General features: G+C 36.3%; 1 protein-coding gene across 8 annotated transcripts in view; it reads right to left on the reverse strand.

Annotated features, from left to right (window-relative positions):
- Positions 1 to 20,021, reverse strand: part of SCAPER (S-phase cyclin A associated protein in the ER) — a 539,097-nt gene that overhangs the window by 513,393 nt on the left and 5,683 nt on the right. For 6 of the 8 annotated variants that reach the window (XM_064570081.1, XM_064570083.1, XM_064570082.1 and 3 more), the window contains exons 2-3: positions 16,658 to 16,724; positions 9,873 to 9,990 (exon numbers count right to left, since the gene is read on the reverse strand). In XM_064570081.1, the coding sequence (XP_064426151.1) occupies positions 9,873 to 9,990; positions 16,658 to 16,663 (124 nt within the window). In that variant the 5' untranslated portion in view covers positions 16,664 to 16,724. Of the gene's footprint in view, positions 1 to 9,872; positions 9,991 to 16,657; positions 16,725 to 18,414; positions 18,592 to 18,889; positions 19,047 to 20,021 lie in introns of those variants that run through there. The other 2 variants (XM_064570077.1, XM_064570079.1) reach the window with 2 other exon arrangements.

Below are 20,021 nucleotides of genomic sequence, written 5' to 3' on the forward strand. Positions count from 1 at the left end.
CCCAGACGCGGGCTCTCAGCTCGGGGTTGCCATAAACCCTGATCCGCGGGACAGTTGGGCCCCTGCTCCTCCAGCAGGGACCCAACAATCAGCAGATCCGGGGAGACTCACCTTCCTTCCCGGGGAGGAGCCGCGCGGGAGTGTACCGCAGGGATCTGCTAGGTTTGGAGACTCCACCCGGGGTTGGGTGCCAGAGATAGAAACGCGCGGTCACAGGCTGGGTGAGCACGGAGTGCGGCTGCAGACCGGGGAGCCGGGAGTGACTGACTGCCTTTCTCTGGGGGCTCACTGAGGAGCGGGGCCCCGAGTTCTCAGCTCCTCCGGGGCGGAGATTGGGAAGCCGCCATTTTCCCTCTCCGCCTCCAAAGCTGTACGGAAAGCTTGCAGGGAACAAAAGCTCCCGAGAGCAAACCCGAGCAGATTACTTAAGCAGGAGGGGGCAAGGGGGGGGCAATTCCGCCTCCCGCAAAGACATTTGAGAACGACGGCAACAGGGCCCTCCCCCAAAAGATCAGCAAGAATAGCCAGCCAAGACCAAGTTTACCGATCAATGAGAATGGCAGAACTCCAGCGCTAGGGGAATACTACACATAGAATTCATGGCTTTTTTACCATGATTCTTTAGTCTTTCAAAGATAATTTTTTTTAACTGTCTTTTGTTCTTTTTTTTTTTTTTTAATTTTTCTTTTTCCCTTTTTCAACCAACATGTTATCAATCCCTTTTTTAAAAAAAATTTTTATTTTTCATTTTTAGAGTCATATTCTATCCCTTCATAGTAGTTACCCACATTTTTGGCATATATATAGAAGTTGTTCTCTCTTTAAAATTTTGAGATAGTTCCTTCTAACAGATCAAAATACACCCTAAATCTCTAGTATATGGTTTTTTCCTACTCCCCTGCCTGATCACATTCTCTCCCTTTTTTTTTCCTTTTTTCTTTTTTTAAATCCTCTTCTTTTTTCAAACAACTTCTTATCAATTCCTTTAATAAAATTTTTTATAATTTCCATCTTTACAGTCATATTCCATCCCTTCATCATATCAAACCTTATTTTTATACACATATAAGTTTTTCTTTCTTTCAAATTTTGGGAGGCACTTTCTTCTAACAGACCAAAATACACCCAAAATCTAGTGTGTGGCACTGATCTATATACCAGCCTGATCATATCTGATCACATTCTGTTTTTTTGTTGTTCTTGTTGTTTTGTTTTGCTTTGTTTTTGTTTTTATCTATATCTTTTTCTTTTTCTTTTTTTTTCTTTTTCTTTTTTCTCTCTTTCCCTTTCTTTTCCCACTGTTTCAGGTCTTTTCTGATTTATTTAGAGTATCTTTTCTGGGGACGTTGTTACTCTGCTAGCATTTTGTTCTCTCATTAATCTATTCTCCTCTGCACAAAATGACAAGATGGAAAAAATCACCTCAACAAAAAGAACAAGAGGTAGTACCGACTTCCAGGGACCTACTCAATACGGACATTAGTACGATGTCAGATCTAGAGTTCAGAATCATCACTTTAAAGATACTAGCTGGGCTTGAAAAAAATATGGAAGTTATTAGAGAAATACTTTCTGGAGAAGTAAAAGAACTAAAATCTAACCAAGTTGAAATCAAAAAGGCTATTAATGAGGTGCAATCAAATACGGGGGCACTAACTGCTAGGATAAATGAGGCAGAAGAGGGAATCAGTGATATAGAAGAACAAATGATGGAAAACAAAGAAGCTGAGAAAAAGAGAGAGAAACAACTACTGGATCACGAGGGCAGAATTCGAGAGATAAGCGATACCATAAGACGAAACAACATTAGAATAATTGGGATCCCAGAAGAAGAAGAAAGAGAGAGAGGGGCAGAAGGTATAATGGAGCAAATTATAGCAGAGAACTTCCCTAATTTGGGGAAGGAAACAAGCATCAAAATCCAAGAGGCACAGAGAACTCCTCTCAAAATCAATAAAAATAGGTCAACACCCTGACATCTAATAGTAAAACTTATGAGTCTCATAGACAAAGAGAAAATCCTGAAAGCAGCTCGGGAGAAGAGATATGTAACCTACAAGGGTAGAAACATTAGATTGGCAACAGACCTATCCACAGAGACCTGGCAGGCCAGAAAGGACTGGCAGGATATATTCAGAGCACTAAATGAGAAAAATATGCAGCCAAGAATACTCTATCCAGCTAGGCTGTCATTGAAAATTGAAGGAGAGATAAAAAGCTTCCAGGACAAACAAAAACTACAGGAATTTACAAACACAAAACCAGCCCTACAGGAAATCTTGAAAGGGGTCCTCTAAGCAAAGAGAGACCCTAAAAGCAACATAGACCAGAAAGGAACACAGACAATATACGGTAACAGTCACCTTACAGGCAATACAATGGCACTAAATTCCTATCTTTCAATAGTTACCCTGAATGTAAATGGGCTAAATGCCCCAATCAAAAGACACAGGCTATCAGACTGGATTAAAAAACAAGACCCATCGATATGCTGTCTGCAAGAGACTCATTTTAGAACCAAAGACACCCCCAGATTGAAAGTGAGGGGGTGGAAAACCATTTACCATGCTAATGGACACCAAAAGAAAGCTGGGGTGGCAATCCTTATATCAGACAAATTCGATTTTAAACCAAAGACTGTAATAAGAGATGAGGAAGGACACTATATCCTACTTAAAGGGTCTATCCAACAAGAAGATCTAACAATTATAAGTATCTATGCCCCTAACATGGGAGCAGCCAATTATATAAGGCAATTAATAACAAAAGCAAAGAAACACATTGACAACAATACAATAATAGTGGGGGACTTTAACACCCCCCTCACTGAAATGGACAGATCGTCTAAGCAAAAGATCAACAAGGAAATAAAGACTAAATGACACACTGGACCAAATGGACTTCACAGACATATTCAGAACACTCCATCCCAAAGCAACAGAATACACTTTCTTCTCTAGTGCCCATGGAACATTCTCCAGAATAGATCACATCCTAGGTCATAAATGAGGTCTCAACTGGTACCAAAAGATTGGGTTCATTCCCTGCCTATTTTCGGACCACAATGCTTTGAAACTAGAACTCAATCACAAGAGGAAAGTCGGAAAGAACTCAAATACATGGAGGCTAAAGAGCATCCTACTGAAGAATGAATGGATCAACCAGGAAATTAAAGAAGAATTAAAAAAATTCATGGAAACCAATGATAATGAAAACACAACTATTCAAAATCTTTGGGATGCAGCAAAGGCAGTCCTAAGAGGAAAATATATAGCAATACAAGCCTTTCTCAAGAAACAAGAAAGGTCTCAAGTACACAACCTAACCCTACACCTAAAGGAGCTGGAGAAAGAATAGCAAATAAAGCCTAAACCGAGCAGGAGAAGAGAAATAATAAAGATCAGAGCAGAAATCAATGAAATAGAAATTAAAAGAACAGTAGAACAGATCAACGAAACTAGGAGCTGGTTCTTTGAAAGAATTAGTAAGATTGATAAACCCCTGGCCAGACTTATCAAAAAGAGAAGAGAAATGACCCAAATCAACAAAATCATGAATGAAAGAGGAGAGATCACAACCAACACCAAAGAAATACAAACAAGTATAAGAACATATTATGAGCAACTACATGCCAGCAAATTAGATAACCTGGAACAAATGGTGCATTCCTAGAGATGTATCAACTACCAAAACTGAACCAGGAAGAAATAGAAAACCTGAACAGACCTATAACCACTAAGGAAATTGAAGCAGTCATCAAAAATCTCCCAAAAAACAAAAGCCCAGGGCCAGATGGCTTCCCAGGGAAATTCTTCCAAACATTTCAAGAAGAATTAATACCTATTCTTCTGAAACTGTTCCAAAAAATAGAAATGGAAGGAAAACTTCCAAACTCATTTTATGAGGCCACCATTACCTCGATCCCAAAACCAGACAAAGACCCCATCAAAAAGAAGAACTACAGACCAATATCCCTGATGAACATGGATGCAAAAATTCTCACCAAAATACTAGCCAATAGGATCCAACAGTACATTAAAAGGATTATTCACCACGACCAAGTGGGATTTATCCCACGGCTGCAAGGTTGGTTCAACATCCGCAAATCAATCAACGTGATACAATACATTAACAAAAGAAAGAACAAGAATCATATGATCCTCTTAATAGATGCAGAAAAAGCACTTGACAAAGTACAGCATCCTTTCTTGATCAAAACTCTTCAGAGTATAGGCATAGAGGGTACATACCTCAATATCATAAACGCCATCTATGAAAAACCTACAGCGAATATCATTCTCAATGGGGAAAAACTGAAAGCTTTCCCCCTAAGGTCAGGAACACGGCAGGGATGTCCACTATCACTACTGCTATTCAACATAGTATTGGAAGTCCTAGCCACAGGAATCAGACAACAAAAAGAAATCAAAGGCATCCAAATCGGCAAAGAAGAAGTCAAACTCTCACTCTTTGCAGATGATATGATACTTTATGTGGAAAACTCCAAAGACTCCACCCCAAAACTGCTAGAACTCATACAGGAATTCAGTAAAGTGGCAGGATATAAAATCAATGCACAGAAGTCAGTGGCATTCCTATACACCAACAACAAGACAGAAGAAAGAGAAATTAAGGAGTCGATCCCTTTTACAATTGCACCCGAAACCATAAGACACCTAGGAATAAATCTAACCAAAGAGGCAAAAGATCTGTACTCAGAACCCTATAAAATACTCATGAAAGAAATTGAGGAAGACACAAAGAAATGGAAAAACGTTCCATGCTCATGGACTGGAAGAACAAATATTGTGAAGATGTCAATGCTACCTAGAGCAATCTACACATTCAATGCAATCCCCATCAAAATCCCATCCACTTTTTTCAAAGAAATGGAACAAATAATCCTAAAATTTGTATGGAACCAGAAAAGACCCCGCATAGCCAGAAGAATCTTGAAAAAGAAAAGCAAAGCTGGCGGCATCAGAATTCCGGACTTCCAGCTCTATTACAAAGCTGCCATCATCAAGACAGTATGGTACTGGCATAAAAACAGGCACATAGATCAATGGAACAGAATGGAGAGCCCAGAAATGTCCACAATAGCCAAACTGTGGAAAGAGCCAAGATGTCCATCAACAGATGAATGGATAAAGAAGATGTGGTATATATATACAATGGAATATTATGCAGGCATCAAAAGGAATGAGACCTTGCCATTTGCAATGATGTGGATGGAACTGGAGGGTATTATGTTGAGCGAAATAAGTCAAACAGAGAAAGACATGTATCATATGACCTCACTGATATGAGGAATTCTTAATCGCAGGAAACAAACTGAGGGTTGCTGGAGTGGGGGGTGAGGTGGGAGGGAGGGGGTGACTGGGTAATAGACACTGGGGAGGGTATGTGCTCTGGTAAGCGCTGTGAATTGTGCAAGACTGTTGAATCTCAGATCTGTACCTCTGAAACAAATAATGCAATATATGTTAAGAAAAAAAAAAAAAAGAAGAAGAAGAAGAAGGTAGCGGGAGGGGAAGAAAGAAGGGGGGGAAATCGGAGGGGGAGACGAACCATGAGAGACAATGGACTCTGAAAAACAAACTGAGGGTTCTAGAGGGGAGGGGGGTGGGAGGATGGGTTAGCCTGGTGATGGGTATTGAGGAGGGCACATTCTGCATGGATCACTGGGTGTTATGCACAAACAATGAATCATGGAACACTACATCTAAAACTAATGATGTAATGTATGGGGATTAACATAAGAATAAAAAAATTTTTTTTTTAAATTATGAAATTGACATTCTTCTTTTGTCATCATTATTTAGATATTCAAAAGTTCTAATTCTCTGGTCTCACAGTTCTATTATTTTGCAACAAGCATGAATGAAGCTTTAAAATTGTACTGGCCAGGGGCGCCTGGGTGGCTCAGTTGTTAAGCGTCTGCCTTCGGCTCAGGTCATGATGCCAGGGTCCTGGAATCGAGCCCCACATCGGGCTCCCTGCTCTGCGTGAAGCCTGCTTCTCCCTCTCCCACACCCCCTGCTTGTGTTCCCTCTCTCACTGTGTCTCTCTCTGTCAAATAAATAAGTAAAATCTTAAAAAAAAAACAAAAAAACTGTACTGGTCAATTTTTTATGTACTTACATGAAAAATCAGGTTATATACAGATATGTGATTCATTATTATATTTTCTTTCCTTCCTTGAATAGAAGCAAGTTTAATAAATCTCAGATTATTTTGTGTTCTGAATAATCCATGGAAAATGGGAAAATGAAATTTCTAAAATAATATGAATCATACATAGCAACCATAAGACATTTTTAGGTTTGTTATTACTTTTGTAGTAAATAATGTTGATATATATTTTTTATCAAAAAAGTTAATGTAACAGCAAGCTTCTTTATGAAAATTTTAGCTAGTGCAGAGCTAAATTTAAAAAGAAAAATTTAATTTCTCCCTCTATTTGGTAGTTTTTGATTCAAAGTAACTGCTCCTTAAAAATATCTAGGAAGGGGTGCCTGGGTGGCTCAATCGGTTAAGCATCTGCCTTCAGCTCAGGTCATGATCCCAGGGTCCTGGGATTGAGTCCTGCATCCCTGCATTGGGCTCCTTGCTCAGCAGGGAGCCTGCTTCTCCTTCTCTCCTGCTTATGCTCTCTCTTGCTATCTCTCTCTCTCTCAAGTAAATAAATATAATCTTTTTTAAAAAAATATCTTAGGAAGACTGACAAAGAAAAGCTACCAAGGAAGTACTGGTCCAAGCAGATATTTTAATATACTATAATGCCTCTAGAATTATAACAGTGTAGCCTTCACACATGAATTAGATGAACAGCCAGTGAAATAGAATGTAAGTACATATGGAAATTTAATTTACAATACAGTGACATCCCAAAAAAATGGGGCAAAGGTAGACTTTACAGTAAGTGATGCCAGAGCAAGTTGTTATCCATATGGAAAAAAATAAAATTAGATCCATACTTCACACTACATATAAGAATAAACTACAAATGGATCAGAGATACAAATGTAGAAAACTAAAATAAAATAAAATTTTTAAATAACAAAGTATAAAAAATAAAATATAAAAAAATATGTAAATGTAAAGTAAATCTAAAAGAATAAAACATGGATGAACTCCTATATAGCTTCAAACATCCCCCTGAGTAAGGGTGTCCTCAAAGAGTATGTCAAAAGGAAACAGGAGCCAGCTTAACAGGTCTCCCACTGATCTAAAACAATTAAGCATCAAAATAGATAAATTGGAACTCATTAAATAAGAAACCATGACTCCATACAAATTAAATATAAACTTACACATATAACTACAAAAGGAAAAAGGGAAAGCTCTCTCTTTCATTAGAATGTCAGCTAATAAATAAAGAAGGAACACTGGGGTTAGCAAATCACCATTTTGCAACTACCAGAGTAGTAACTTATTCAGCTAAGAATTATCAACAAAAGCTGAAAGTAGTGAGTAGACTGTTTCAAGAGAAACAGGACATTTACATAGTCTCAAACTACCTTACCCCAAATTACTTATTAATTACAAAGTCAATAGTTACTTTACAATGCGGAAACTCAGGAGATACCACCTTAACCAGGTGATTAATGTTGGCATCACTAGAAACAAAAGTAAACCACTATCATGTGCCTTCTCTGACCCACTGAAAAGGGTACGGCATAATTTCTGTAGAATCCCTCCAAAAATCTATAATTGAACGTAAGCATGAAAAGATATTGCACAAACCCAAGATGAGGAATATTCTATAAACCCCGAGAAAATTTCAAAGTGAGATCCCCTTTGGCACACCCCAACCTCCTGTTTTCTACATCCCTATCCAATCTTCTAGATCCCCAGGATTTAGGCAGTGCTCACAATGATCCTACCCATGAAAGTGAAAGGACTAAAAATGTATTTTTTCTAGTTCAAATAATAACAACTAAAGAAATATACTCTTCTTTTCTAAAACATCACATTAAACTGTAACTGTGGTGAATATAGTAAATTTTTTTAAAATCTGTTTATTTTTTTATAAGAATTTAATAAAAAAAAAAATCTCAATCTCCTCTAACTTAAAAAAGAAAACTAATCTGCCAATCATAACAAACCTACCTTCATTCCTAGGTGAAACTGCAAAACTAACACTTTCATGAAACCATTTGTATATCAGCTAAGAAAAAAAGGCAATAAATGGGCGCCTGGGTGGCTCAGTCAGTTGATCATCCAACTCTTGATTTCAGTTCAGGTCATGATCTCGGGGTCATGAGATTGAGCCCCATATGGGGCTTCAAGCTCAGCACGGGGTCTACTTGATTTTGTTTTTTTAATCCAATCTGATACCCTGTGTCTTTTGATTGGGGCATTTAGCCCATTTACATTCAGGGTAACTACTGAAAGATAGGAATTTAGTGCCATTGTATTGCCTGTAAGGTGACTGTTACTGTATATTCTCTGTTCCTTTCTGGTCTACGTTACTTTTAGGCTCTCTCTTTGCTTAGAGGACCCCTTTCAAGATTTCTTGTAGGGCTGGTTTCGTGTTCACAAATTCTTTCAGTTTTTGTTTGTCCTGGAAGCTTTTTATCTCTCCTTCTATTTCCAATGACAGCCTAGCTGGATATAGTATTCTTGGCTCATATTTTTCTCGTTTAGTGCTCTGAATATATCATGCCAGTCCTTTCTGGCCTGCCAGGTCTCTGTGGATAGGTCTGTGCCAATCTAATGTTTCTACATTGTAGGTTACAGATCTCTTGTCCCAAGCTGCTTTCAGGATTTTCTCTTTGTCTATGAGACTTGGGAATTTTACTATTAGATGTCAGGGTGTTGACCTATTTTTATTGATTTTGAGGGGGATTCTCTGTGCCTCCTGGATTTTGATGCTTGTTTCCTTCCCCTAATGAGGAAAGTTCTCTGCTATAATTTGCTCCAATATACCTTCTGCCCCTCTCTCTCTTTCTTCTTCTTCTGGGATCCCAATTATTCTCATGTTGTTTCACTTTATGGTATCACTTATCTCTCAAGTTCTCCCCTTGTGATCCAGTAGTTGTTTATCTTTTTCTCAGCTTCTTTATTCTCCATCATTTGGTCTTCTATATCACTAACTCTTTCTTCTGCCTCATTTATCCTAACAGTTAGAGCCTCCATTTTTTATTGTACCTCATTAATAGCGTTTTTTATTTCAACTTGGTTAGATTTTAGTTCTTTATTTCTCCAGAAAGGGATTCTCTAGTATCTTTTATGCTTTTTTCAAGCCCAACTAGTATCTTTATAATCATCATTCTGAATTCTAGTTCTTACATCTTACTAATGTCTGTATTGATTAGGTCCCTGGCAGTCGGTACTGCCTCTTGTTCTTTTTTTTGAGGTGAGTTTTTCCGTCTTGTCATTTTGTCCATAGGAGAACAGATGAATGAGAGAACAAAATGCTAAAAGGGTAACAACGACCCCAGAAAAATATACACTTCCAGAAAGTGGTCGCTTTTCTGTTCATAGAACTCCTGCTATTTTCTTCGATCTCCTGTTGAGTTTGTAGGTGTTCTGAATGGTTTGATAACTATCTAGCTGAATTCCTGGGACCAGACGAAATTTAGGTCTCCTACCCCTCCGCCATCTTGCTCCTCCCCCTCGCACGGGGTCTACTTGAGATTCTTGCTCTCCCTCTCCCTCTGTCCCTCCCCACTCGTGCATGCTCCTTCTAATAAATAAATGAATAAAATCTTTTTTAAAAAAGCAATAAAAAGTTATTTCTTATTTAACGTATGCTAATTTGCCCAACAGTTCAAATTGTAAAGAGTTTTCAGTCTATCTACTGTTTAAGACTAAATATACCCTCCTAATTTACAACAAAAATGAAACCTTTTAAAAATACATACCATCATCATCTTTGCTTTCTAAAGGAACACTCCAAGCTATCAGATTTCTTGCTGTACGACCCTCCTCTGCAACTATTCTCCTTACTTTGTCATGACTATTGGAGCGCTGGAATGATGCCTATATACAGAAAAAAGAATATATATTAATTAGTCAACATATAAAATATATTTGGCTGACAAATTCATTATTTCTCACATTTTCTCACAAAGGAAACACTTAAAACTAATTTAGGATTGAAAAGGTAGTTAAACAGAGAAAAGAAAGTAAGTCACAGATCTTTTTATTTCTGAAAAGACTGGTCTTATAATTTTAAACATAAACAAATTATTTCAAGAATAAATACAAACCAAGGTTTGAAAATGTGCCCTAAGAAGCACAAATACTGCTTTGTACACATTTCAGCACCACCACTTACACAGCAACAGGTCTGATCCTCTGATTTCAATCCTATACACAGGGTTCATTTTAGCCTTTCCCTTATTCGTAATTTCTTTCTCTGCCAGTCAGAAACCTGGTTCTCATTACCTAAAATATATTTACTTATCTGTTCAATTCTACTACATACATAAAGTAGTTTCAGAATTGCTCACCCACAGCATTTATTAACAAGATTACAACATTTCTATATAGTTATCTTTAGCCTTATAGTATCCAAAGTACTGGATTTTGTTTTCCAAAATTACTTAAATTAGTTCTTCTCATCCTCACCCTTATTTTCAATGTGATTACACTATTCACTTGCACTATGTTACTCTTTCCTTTCTGTTTTGGGTTCGCCTCACCTACTGGTTGATTTTAAGTGCTCGTTTATTGGGGGAGTGTAAAAAAGAAAGCAACACATTATTCTCAAAGTAACTTACTGATGAATAGTATGACTTGAAGAGAAGAAAAAAGGCACTACACTCTAGAGCATGGGTCAGCAAACTTCTACAAAGGGCCAGATAACAACTTTTTATTTTAGGCTTTGCAGGCCATACAGTCTCTGTGACAACTAGTCAATCATGCCTTTTTGTGTGAAAGCAGCCAGAACTTAACTTTTACATCTTTAAAATAAATACCTGCCCCCACATTCCTTCATTCCTCTGACTTTACCCTGGATATCCACATGGCATCTACTTACCTAATTCATAAACTTATGCTGAAACTCATTAATCTGCAACCACTATTTCAGCTCCATCCTGTGCAAAATTCTTGAATCATCTCTATTCCCATATTTTCCAATCAAGTTAACACTATAAAATCTCCTTTTTTTGGATTAAACACATCTCCCAGTGATTATTAGCTCTATAAATAATTTAGTTGGCATCTACCATTTAAATTACCTAAGCATTGTTTTAAGCAAGAAGTATCACTATTCCTTATAGGCCAGATGAACAAGTTTAAATAGGTGGCCTACTTTTCAGCTCTTTTTCAGATAATTTCAGATAATTATGCAATCACATAAAATCTTATAGGTAGATATAAGGAGATATATATATCATAAAATGCATTATTCTATACATTATTCTCTAAGAGTCTTCATAAAGTGATGAATTTCTAAGAACTAAAGTGATCACAAGATAGCAATGCTATAATAATGCTAAAACAGAAAACTTGAAATCTAATATTCTTTTCTTCTATAAATGTTTCAATTCTACCATAAATTTTGCAAAGTTGGTTCTCTTTTTAAAGACTTTTATTTATTTATTTGAGAGAGAGAAAGTATGTGCACAAGCCGGGGGCAGGGTGCAGAGGGAGAAGCAGACTCCCTGCTGGGCAGGGAGCCCCATACGGGGCTCCATCCCAGGACCCTAAGATCATGACCTGAGCTAAAGGCAGACATTTAACCAACTGAGCCACCCAGGCACCCCAAAGTTAGTTCTTTTATTCTTAGTACACATACACAAATTCAAAGAAAAAGCTATCACCAACTCAAGACTTTGTTTTAATTCTTAATTCTAGTACTTCACATGCAAAAATATCATAACATTCATCTTACTACAACATCTGACTGAAAACCATTTTTCCATAAAATCACAGGTGCATTCTGTAACATATGCTAAGTGACCTCTTTTCAATAACTCACGAATTCTAGTCATTTTTAATAACCCTATTGTTATAAAGATGTCAGTAGTAACTTAAATACAATAGTTTTAAGCATTTTAATCTAAGCATCAGGGTTTGCTATTCAATAAATGACTCTGAGATACTTCATAACATTACAGATGTCTATTTCAAACAGAATTTTCATCTAGGTTCTTCCAGGAGACTTAAACAAAATATACTATTTTCATCCCAAAGTCACAGTGTGCCACCTAGTGCCATATGGAGATTTTGCAGAGGCTTGTTCAAATACTAAATGTTTCAATAAAAAGCATAAACATCAGTCCTAAGTGAAAGTTTTTATGTTTAACACTTACAGTTTATGATTTAAGTATATAATTTCTGAGACTTGCTCCTAGATTGGGAAAAGAAATTTTTAACCTATCTGCTAAGGCTAAAAAAAAACTAAATAATCTCTACTTTAAGCAACTTTGTTCATAATCCTAAACTGGCTTCAAGCACTATTTATTAAATTTTTATGTTTGTACCTCCATTAAAGTTACTACTTCTCACAAGTTCTTCAAAATCCATCCATAATACTACTTGCTCATAAAACTATTTCCCTTCTTTTTTAAAATGGTTTTTCAGCTTTCTAAATAATTCAGGAAAGACCCTTTCTTTTAAATTCCCACTACTAAAGCCCTTCATATTTTAAGTAGTATGAAGACAAGATTACCAGTCACTGAACACCAGGAGTACATTAAAATTCTAAGAGTGGTAGCACTTATGTATACTTTTAACAAACCACAAACTTATCTGAGAAACTGAGTAACTGGTACAATTTCCCTAATATAGGATGTGGAGCTGGAATTCTGTACAGCAACCTATGATAACTTTGTCAGACCTTACTGACATTTCACATCTTTCTAAAGGTAAAGTAAAGCCCTAGATCAACTAAGGCTGTCCAGACTATCACAAGGGACAAAAATAAACTTCAATCTTGTATGAGCTACTTTGTTTTGAGATCTCTGTTAGAACAGATATCGAATCTTACCAATTCTATCTCCTAAATATATCTTGAAATTGTAAATCCACTAATATCACCTGAATCTGAGCCATCATCATGTCAAACATAAATTATTATAACAGCCTCTGTGACAGAGACAATATGTTCACCAAAACCACTAAATTTTTGTCCTGCTACAAAGCTATATAACACTCACTGGGCTCTTGCAGAGAGATGGCCATATGACTAAATTCTGCACACTAAAATATAGGCAAAAATAAGGTAAGTCATTACCAGGCCTGGCTTATAAAGAAAATCTCATATATCACCATTTATATTCTCTCTCTCTTTTCTCCCACTTACTGGCCAGATGCAGAAGATCCAACACAGAACTCTAGAGAATGAGGAAAAAGACAAAAATAGAGTTGGTCCCTGAATTACAATGTGAAAGGCTGACTGCTAAATACCTGCACTGAACTATTATGCGAATAAGAAATAAACTTCCCTTCTGCTTATATAGGGCTAGGTAATTCAGACCAACCATCCACTTGAGAAAAACTGTAAGAGCTGAACAAAATATTTTTTAAACTTCTGTTTAAAGCACCAGAAAAAAGTGAAGGAAGCAAGCAATCATAGGGCAAGATCAGGAAAAATAAGAAATTTAAAGAGGTGAGTCCAGCAATCAGGTCTGCTCTTGTCCCAGAGGCACCTGGCAATTCCAACGGACACAGCCAAGACAGAAAAGTTGACCAGAGTTTGATAGACTTGCAAAAGTACAGAAACAAAATCTGTCCAGGGCCATCGCAGGCGTTAGGTTGAAACCTTGAAGTTCCATCCCCTTAGAATAAGGGTAAACTAGAAATAGATAAGCCCTCACAAAAAAACAGAGCCAATTTTGAATCATTTCAATATCTGGCAGGATTAAACTATGACTGCTAGTGTCCCTAGCCATTGCCAAAAACAAAACTAAATTTTCTAGGGAATATACTACCATCTTAGGCATCTTATCATCTTTTCTAGGGAATATATTATCATCTTATCTAATAAATTATTCACATATAATATCTGCACCCAATCAAAAATTATGACACACTATGAAACATGTCAAATATCTGAAAATCAGGGGAAAAAACCCAGAAAATAGAAATATACCCACACATGATCCAAATAATGGAGCTATAAGACAAAGATTTTAAGGTGAGTCTACTTAATATGGCCCAGAAAATTAAAAGACCAGATTGAGAGGCACCTAGATTGGGTGGCTCAGTCAGTTAACTGTCTGACTCTTGATTTCGGCTCAGCCATGATCTCAGGGTCGTGAGATCAAGCCCCATCTATCAGGCTCCGTGCTCAGCGCAGAGTCTGCTTCTCCCTCTCCCCTCTCCCCCGCTCATGCTCTCTCTCTCTCTAAAATAAACTAAAAAATAAAATCATTAAAAAAAAAAGTCATCAGGTAGAGAAAGACAAATACCATATGATTTCATTCATATGTGAAATTAAGAAATAAAACAAATGGACAAAAAACAAAAGAAACAAACTGAATAATATATAGAATTGCTGAATCATTATATTGTACACCTGAAACTAATATAATGCTATATGTTAACTATGCTGGAATTAAAATAAAATTTAAAAAAAGGATGGTAGCTATATTAATATTAAACAAAGCAGACTTTTAAGGCAAGGATTACCACTAGAGATAGAATGATATTTCATAAGTGTAAAAGATTCATCAACCAGTGCATTATAATAATTCTTAATGTGTATCTAATAACATATAAGGAAAAATTGAAATAGGAAAAAACACTATCACCATGGAAGATTTTAACATACCTCTTTAAGAAGCTGGCAGAATAAGGAGACAAAAACAGTTAAGTAACAATACAGAAAACTTGAATAACATAATTAACAAACTTGACATATTTGACATATCTGGAACCCAACATTCAACAATGGTAGAATATACATTCTTTTCAAGTGTATGTTATTTTCCAGACTGTAGATACCCTGGGTCATAAAGCAGGCCTCACTAAATTTCAAAGAATAGAAAGTACCAAAGAGAGATAACCAGAAAAATCCTCATGTTTGGAAATTAAGCAATACATTTCTAAATAACTTACAGATCAAAGAAATCACATTGGAAATTTTAAAATATTTTCAATTGAATCATAATAAAAATATGACACACTAGTACTTGTACAGCAGCCAAAGCCATGCTTAAAGGAAAATGTATAGCCATAAAATGATATAATGACAAAAAGCTAAAAATCAATGATCTGAGTCTCTATTTCAAGAAGCTAGAAAGAGTAGCATATTAATTCCAAAAAAAGAAGGAAATGATAAGCAGCAAAAACCAATAAAATACAAGACAAACATATGACAGTGAAAAACTAATAATAAAACCTAAAATGGGTTATTTGAAAACACTAATGAAAGAATAACCAATATGAGGAATAATAAAGGAACATCACTACAGATTCTAAAACCTCCAGGCTTTAAAAAGGTAAAAGGATATTATAACTAACATATCAACTTACAATATTTGATATAATGCACAAATTCCTTGAAAAATATAATTTACCAAATCCTTGGTGACACTGTTGAGCATGTGCTACTGAAAGCATGCTAACACGGTATTCCCCCCAGCCCAACTAAAACCTACTGGTCTTTCAAGTCTCAACTTAAAAAGTAACTCTCTCAGAATGAAGTACTTTAACCCCCAGACTTAGCCAGGACCACTTTTAAATGCTTGAACCAACCTGTACTCTTTTGTAGTACATCTCACAATTACATTTCAAATCCTATAATTACATATTTACCATCTATCTTCCCCCATGAATGACGAATAATTGGCATGATAAAGAAATCATGAATGACTGAAATAAGTATATCATGAATAAATGAACATCATTGTATTTACCATCTATCTTCCCCATGAATGATGAAAAATTGGCATGATAAAGAAATCATGAATGACTGAAATAAGTATATCATGAATAAATGAACATCATTGGGAAATGAGGCATTCAACATAAATCTATAAAGTTTGCCCTGCTAAGCACAAATTTTTTCCATTTTACCATTTTGGATAAAAATCTCCAAATCATACTTCCCTGACTTTTAAACGGAGGCTACTGAAGGAACTTCCTCTTTTCTTGGTATTTTCAGGTTATCACTATGAGCAACTTTTGTATGATATTATAATATGCCCTCGGGAGCTATACAAGTACAGAGGATGTAGCTGTAAGATAAATGGGCCCAGACCAAAGTGCTTTTTAGACTTTTTGAGTTCTTTACTTCCTGATGATTAGACAGAACACAAAAGCTTAATTCTCAATTATTTTCTCTTCTTCCCTATCCAGCTATCAGCTTTCAATTCTTACTTGTTAGAATTATGGTAATGTTACTACTATGGTTCTGAATAAGAAGCTCAAGAATTCTACAAGTACAGTGAACATACTTTCATTGTATGAATTATCTGTTAAGGATGATCACAGGCATTTTTAATTTACTCTCGGGTTTTTGGCCACATTCCTTAAAGCCACGGTTGGCAGACTAGCAGTGCTTTACTACACTTTGCCCATTAGAGCTGTTTAAAAACAAGACAAATCAATAGGAAATACTATGAAGTTGTTAAAGGAAATAAAGATCTCTGATGCTCTAGGGTATATTGCAAAGATACTAAATGAAAAAGAGATGTAAGGAAAGGAGGACAAAAAAACTAAGGTTAGAATTTAAGGTAGCTCGATCACTTACCATCATTCTTTAATTTCCTTGTATGCCAAGAAGCTCATTTACCACAGAAACCCCTGGGGTGTGACTCCTACAATAAAATATATATATATATATATATACTCTTACTCATAACATTGTCAAAAATATTTATACTTAAAAAGATACAAGTTTCATCACAAGTTTATCATTACATTAAACAACGAAAAATAAAATTGCTCCTTTATACTGCCTGTTTGGATATAATATAGCATGTTTTAAATATTCCATACTTAAGAATACCTTAAGGTCCTCCCCCCAAATTTTTTTAAGTTAAATAGAAGAGAAACACCGTTAATTAAATGAATAGTCTATGAGATCTCAATGCAGAGACTTTTTTTTTACTACCATTTATATAGTGCACACAACACACATACAGTATATCCTTACTCAGTTCACAAATATATGTTTAACTGAAACAAAATTTCCTAATGTTTATCCCTATTGTGTGAGATGCATTCTGACATATCCTTCTCATTTTTCAAATGCTGCTTTCATTAAATTGATTTATGACCCACTAATGAATGACAACTAGTATATAAAACATTGTACCTCTTCTTAGGAACTTCGGAAAACAGATTTTATCAAAATATTTTAATTACTATTACATAAGCCTCCACATAGAACAGATCTTACTTTTCAGGATATCAACATAATGTGGCCAAACCTTTACTCAAAGAAACCCAAAGCAGAAACCTAGATAGAACAAAAAGGGCCAGAGATATTGCTAGAAAGAATGGCCTAACCCTATAATGAACAAAGAAAAGAAAGTAGCAGTTAGAACCTAGGTGCTTCAGGGATGGGAGCCTAGGTAACTTATCCATTGCCAAGTGAATCTGCTCATTTTAAAATGCAGCACCTCAAATGAAAACACATGTCCACATAAAAACTTACATCCAAGTATTCATAGCAGCATTATACATAATGGCCAAAAGTGGAAACAACCCATACAATGGAATATTATTGGGCCATAAAAAGGAATAAAGTGATTATACATGCTACAACATGGAGGCACCTTAAAAACATTATGCTAAGTGAAAGAAGCCAGTCACAAAAGACAATATATTATATAATTTATAGGTAATGTCTAGAATAGGCAAATCCATAGAGTCAGAAAACAGATTATTGGTTGCCTAGGGCTAGGGAGTTGGAGAAAAATGGGAATGACTGATGGGGTTTCTTTTGGGGATGACGAAATGTTCTAAAATCCATTATGGTGATGATTGCACAACTCTGTGAATATGCTAAAAGCCATTTTTTAAATGACTGAATTGCCGGCACCTGGGTGGTTCAGTCAGTTAAGTGTCTGCCTTTGGCTCAGGTCACAATCCCAGGGGCCTGGGATTGAGCCCCATGTTGGGCTCCCTGCTCAGCGGGGAGCCTGCTTCTCCCTCTCTCTCTGCAGCTCCCCCTACTTGTGCTCATGCTCTCTCTCTCCCTGCCTCCCTCTGTCAAATTAATTAATGTAAAAAAGTTTTAAATGGCTGAATTATATGATGTATGAACTATATCTCATTTAAACTGTTCTGTTTTTACATGCAGTGCCTCTGTTCACAACTCTCCAATTCCTCTCCATCTCAGAGTAAAAGCCAAAGTCCTCACAGTAGCCTATCATATTCATACCTCTCTGACCATACCTCAACTCCTCTCCTCTTTGATGTTCATTCCACTCCAGCCACAATGGCTTCTTTATGTTCCCCCAAATGGCCAGACACACACCTGCCTCAGGGCTTTGTACTTACTTGGAACACTCAAGATTTACTCCATCTTTGCTCACATGTCACTTCCTCAGCGAGGCCTTCTCAAACACTCTATTACTGCAACTCATTCAAGGGTGCCTGGCTGGCTCAGTCAGTAGAGCATGCAACTCCTGATCTCAGGGTTGTTGAGTTCAAGCCCCATGTTGGGTGTAAAGATTACTTTAAAAAAGTAAAGTAAAATCTTTAAATAAAATAAAATTAAATTAAATTGCAACCTATTTATTCTGACTCCCACCCCTGACACTCCCTATCCCACTTCTCTAGAGCATTTATCACCTTATATTATTTACTTAATTGGTATAGTGTCCATCTCTCCCTACAAGAACATAAGCTTCACGGTGTTTGTTGGTTTTGTTAGCGCTATGGCCTCAGTACCTAGAACAGTGCCTGGCATTGAGTAGGCATTAAATACTTATTTACTAATAAATAAAGCCCATGCTAAAGAATATTTGCTCACCATGTTGTCCTGCTCTCACCCTCCTACATATTCAAAGCCTTCCAGTTGTTCCAGATCAACTCAAAAGTCATCTTCAAAAAGCCTATTCTGACATCCCCAGCTGACAGAGATCTTTTACATCTGAATTTCCAGACCATTTCATCTGTATTCTTTACTTCTAAAAAGTAGGAGAAAGCATGATATAGTGGAAAGAGTATATAGAGACAATGGAATCAACCAAAGCACTGGCTATGTGACCTTGAGAAGTCATTTAATCTCTTTTGAGTATCAGTATTTTCATCTATAAAGATGAAGAGGTTTAAAGGCTATGTCCTCATTTTTCCAAAATAGATATATAAATACCTAATAACACAAAAAGATGTTGAATATTACAGATATACAAATCACAAGCACAATAAGATACCACTTCACACCCACTAGGATGGCTATAATTCAAAAGACAAACAATAACAAGTATTGGAGAGGATGTGGAAAAACTGGAGGTAACATACACAGCTTTCTGGGAATGTAATATGCTGTAGCTGGTTTTGTAAACAGTCTGGCAGTTCCTCAAAAAGTTAGAGTTCCCATATGACCCAGCAATTCCACTGCTAGGTATATATCCAAGAGAAATGAAAACATGTCCACACAAAAACTTGCATACAAATGTTTATAGCAGCATTATTCATTATATTCAAAAAGTGAAACAATCCAAATGTCCATCAACTGGTGGATAAATAGAATGTGGTATATCCACACAATAAAATATTATTCAGCCATAAAGACATAAAGTTTCTGAAAAAGTCAAAACTATGGAGACAAGGAAAAGATCAAGTGTTACAGCAGTTAGGAAGAAGGAGGGATAAATAGGCAGAACACAAAATTTTCAGGGCAGCGAAAGTATTCTTTATGATACTATAATGGTGGATACAATACATGTCATTACACATTTGTCCAAACCCATAAATACAACACCAAGAGTAAATACAAATGTAAACTATAGACTTTGGTGTGATAGGGACTTGTCAATATAAGTTAAATCAATTGTAACAAACATACCACTCTGGTGGGGGATGTTGAAAAAGGGGGAAGCTATGCATAAGTAGAGGCAGGGAGGATATGGGAAGTCTCTGTACTTTCCTCTCAATTTGGC

The sequence above is a fragment of the Mirounga angustirostris genome, unplaced genomic scaffold (assembly GCF_029215605.1).
Source record: "Mirounga angustirostris isolate CCGP_5_RB_7025 unplaced genomic scaffold, mMirAng1.0.hap1 SCAF_9, whole genome shotgun sequence".
Lineage (NCBI taxonomy): Eukaryota > Metazoa > Chordata > Mammalia > Carnivora > Phocidae > Mirounga > Mirounga angustirostris.